The 2,319-nt window shown below is 41.9% G+C and overlaps 1 protein-coding gene across 1 annotated transcript in view; it reads left to right on the top strand.

The window, feature by feature from the left end:
• Positions 1-2,319, top strand: part of LOC118414180 (histidine N-alpha-methyltransferase-like) — a 9,065-nt gene that overhangs the window by 2,230 nt on the left and 4,516 nt on the right. Inside the window, exons 3-5 of the mRNA XM_035818043.1 lie at positions 241-449; positions 1,167-1,284; positions 1,610-1,698. Coding sequence (XP_035673936.1) covers positions 241-449; positions 1,167-1,284; positions 1,610-1,698 — 416 coding nt within the window. The remainder of the gene's footprint in view (positions 1-240; positions 450-1,166; positions 1,285-1,609; positions 1,699-2,319) is intronic.

Here is a 2,319-nt window from a genome sequence, read left to right as displayed (position 1 = left end):
TACGGGTGAATTAATGGACGAGTTACCCGACTCACTAGCTAGAGAAACTGAACCTGCACATTGTTATTGTTATTGGTGTTAAAAATCTGAAAAACAAATTGAGATGTTTCAATATCAAGAGGATATATGTCTTTACCTCTTTTTACCAAATTCCAAGTCATTCGATGAAAAAATGGGCCTGTTATGAAACCAATAGCATTACTTTCAAGAACCACCCTCGTATCTGTTTCATTTCTTCAGACTGATACAGAAATCTAAGACCTACAAAGTCTGGCAGCACGAGTACAGTATACTTCAGACCCACGCAGACGACATCGCCAGTAAAGTCTCGTCCCCGGCCGTTCTTGTGGACCTCGGCAGCGGAGCGTCCTCCAAAACCCGCCTGGTTATCGAGGCTATGCGGCAGCGGCACGGGCGCCTCACGTTTGTTCCAGTGGACATGGCGAAGGGTACGGACTTATGTTTTTCCGACTACCCGACCGACCATAGTATGTCCAGGTCAAAAAATGCAAAAAAAAGTTCTACTGCAGTACCAAGGTCACACACCAGGGGCTCAAAATCAACCCTGACCTTTGTCTTTCCAACCCCTACCCACATACCAAATAGTATTATCCATCCAGAAATTCTAGAGTTATGCTGACCACAAATAGAGTATCATAGTGATTGTCTATAGGTATATTACTCTTTGTAACTGTTGTTAGCTATTGCGTAGATTTTTGTTAGTACTGCTCTAACGTTAGAACTTGCCAGACATTGTTACAAATTGCGCAGCAAAGATTAATTGATTGATCGATAGATGGCTGATGGAATAGTGTAGAAGTCTTCCCTGCTTAAGGTGCACTCTCACTGCACTTGCGTCACGCTTGCGTCACTGCGGGGTTTGAAAACGAATTTCAGAGATAAAGAATGATTTTCTTACTTTTTGTGTGTTTTGTCGTCTTCTATTAAAGTCATACTTTTGCGTATTACGCGATATCTAAATTATTAAAAAAAATCGGAGAAAATAACAAAACAGTAACGCAGTGAACGAACCCCGCAGTGACGCGGTGAGAGTGCACCTTTAAAAAGGGATAATCACATGTTTTGCCAACCCTTCACCGCGAATGTGGAAAATCTCCATAATAAACTTATTAAATTAATATGCTCGGCCTGTATTTTTCACATAGAGTTTATCGAGAATTGCGGCCGGCAGTTGGAGACAGACTACCCGGGCCTGACCGTAGAACCCTTCGGTGGTATGTACATGGACGGGGTGCAGAATGTTGCCGCCCGGGAGGAGAACAGGTATCGATCGATGTTACTTTTTAGTTCAATATCATGTTTTATACTTACGTATGCATGTGTACCCGAACCTATTTTTAGCGCCACCTATCTGTTTTATAAAGTAATGCTTTGATAGCGATGTTTTGTCCTAGCCTGGTATACAGCCGTACGCGTATTATAGCTCCCGAAACTCTTCTGTCATCTTCGCAAATTGCGCCATGGCCTACTACTATTACTACTACTACTACTGTCAGTCAGTTTATACAGAATATGACTCTTCGCTGCTTGGTAGTAACTAAATTGTACAGAAATTTGAAATAGACCATCTAACCGTTCTAAATACCAGGTTGCTGCTGTGGCTGGGGAACAGCTTCAGTAACGTCTCCATCCATCACCAGGTGAAGATGCTGCAAGAGATCCGGGCACAGCTCAGTGGTATGTAGTGCACATCGAGTGTGTGTCTAGGCGAGATCGAGAGGTTACGGGTTTGATTCCTGGCTAAGGCCACATCAATTTAATTTGTTGCTTCCCGACCCATCTTTTCCGATTTGGAAAAAAATCAGTCCCTAGAACAATAATATAGGTTCTATAGCAGAACTGTATTAAAAAAAAACATTCCAGGGGCACATACTGCTGATGAACCAATCAGAGACCTTCTTTGTAGTCACATGATCAGAACAGTGGTATTAAATCAAAGTTAGAGATTCATTGGATAAATCATGCCATGAAAAGCTGAAAACTTGACTACTTACCTTTGTGTTATATAAGTTCACCCCAGACTTCTTGCAACTTTTTTTTTGACCGCCCGCCCCAATATTTTTCTGAAAAAAAAAACGAGAAGCAAGAAATTAAATTGGTGTGGCCTAAACGTTTTCCTTGGGATAGGCACTTCGGGCGACTTTTTTTCACTCCACCCAGGTGTAAGGCCTACGTTAGGCTTTGGTCACATTTCAACAAAGGGGCCCGGCCGGGCAGCTTTCAGAAACGAAAAATATGATATTAAAGACATAAAAATACCCAAGATGTCAACATAAGATTCATGGACATAATTTGAGT

Source organism: Branchiostoma floridae, chromosome 4 (assembly GCF_000003815.2).
Source record: "Branchiostoma floridae strain S238N-H82 chromosome 4, Bfl_VNyyK, whole genome shotgun sequence".
Classification (NCBI taxonomy): domain Eukaryota; kingdom Metazoa; phylum Chordata; class Leptocardii; order Amphioxiformes; family Branchiostomatidae; genus Branchiostoma; species Branchiostoma floridae.
The sequence above is the reverse complement of the archived record's forward strand: the minus strand, read 5'-3'. Positions and strand labels throughout refer to the sequence as shown.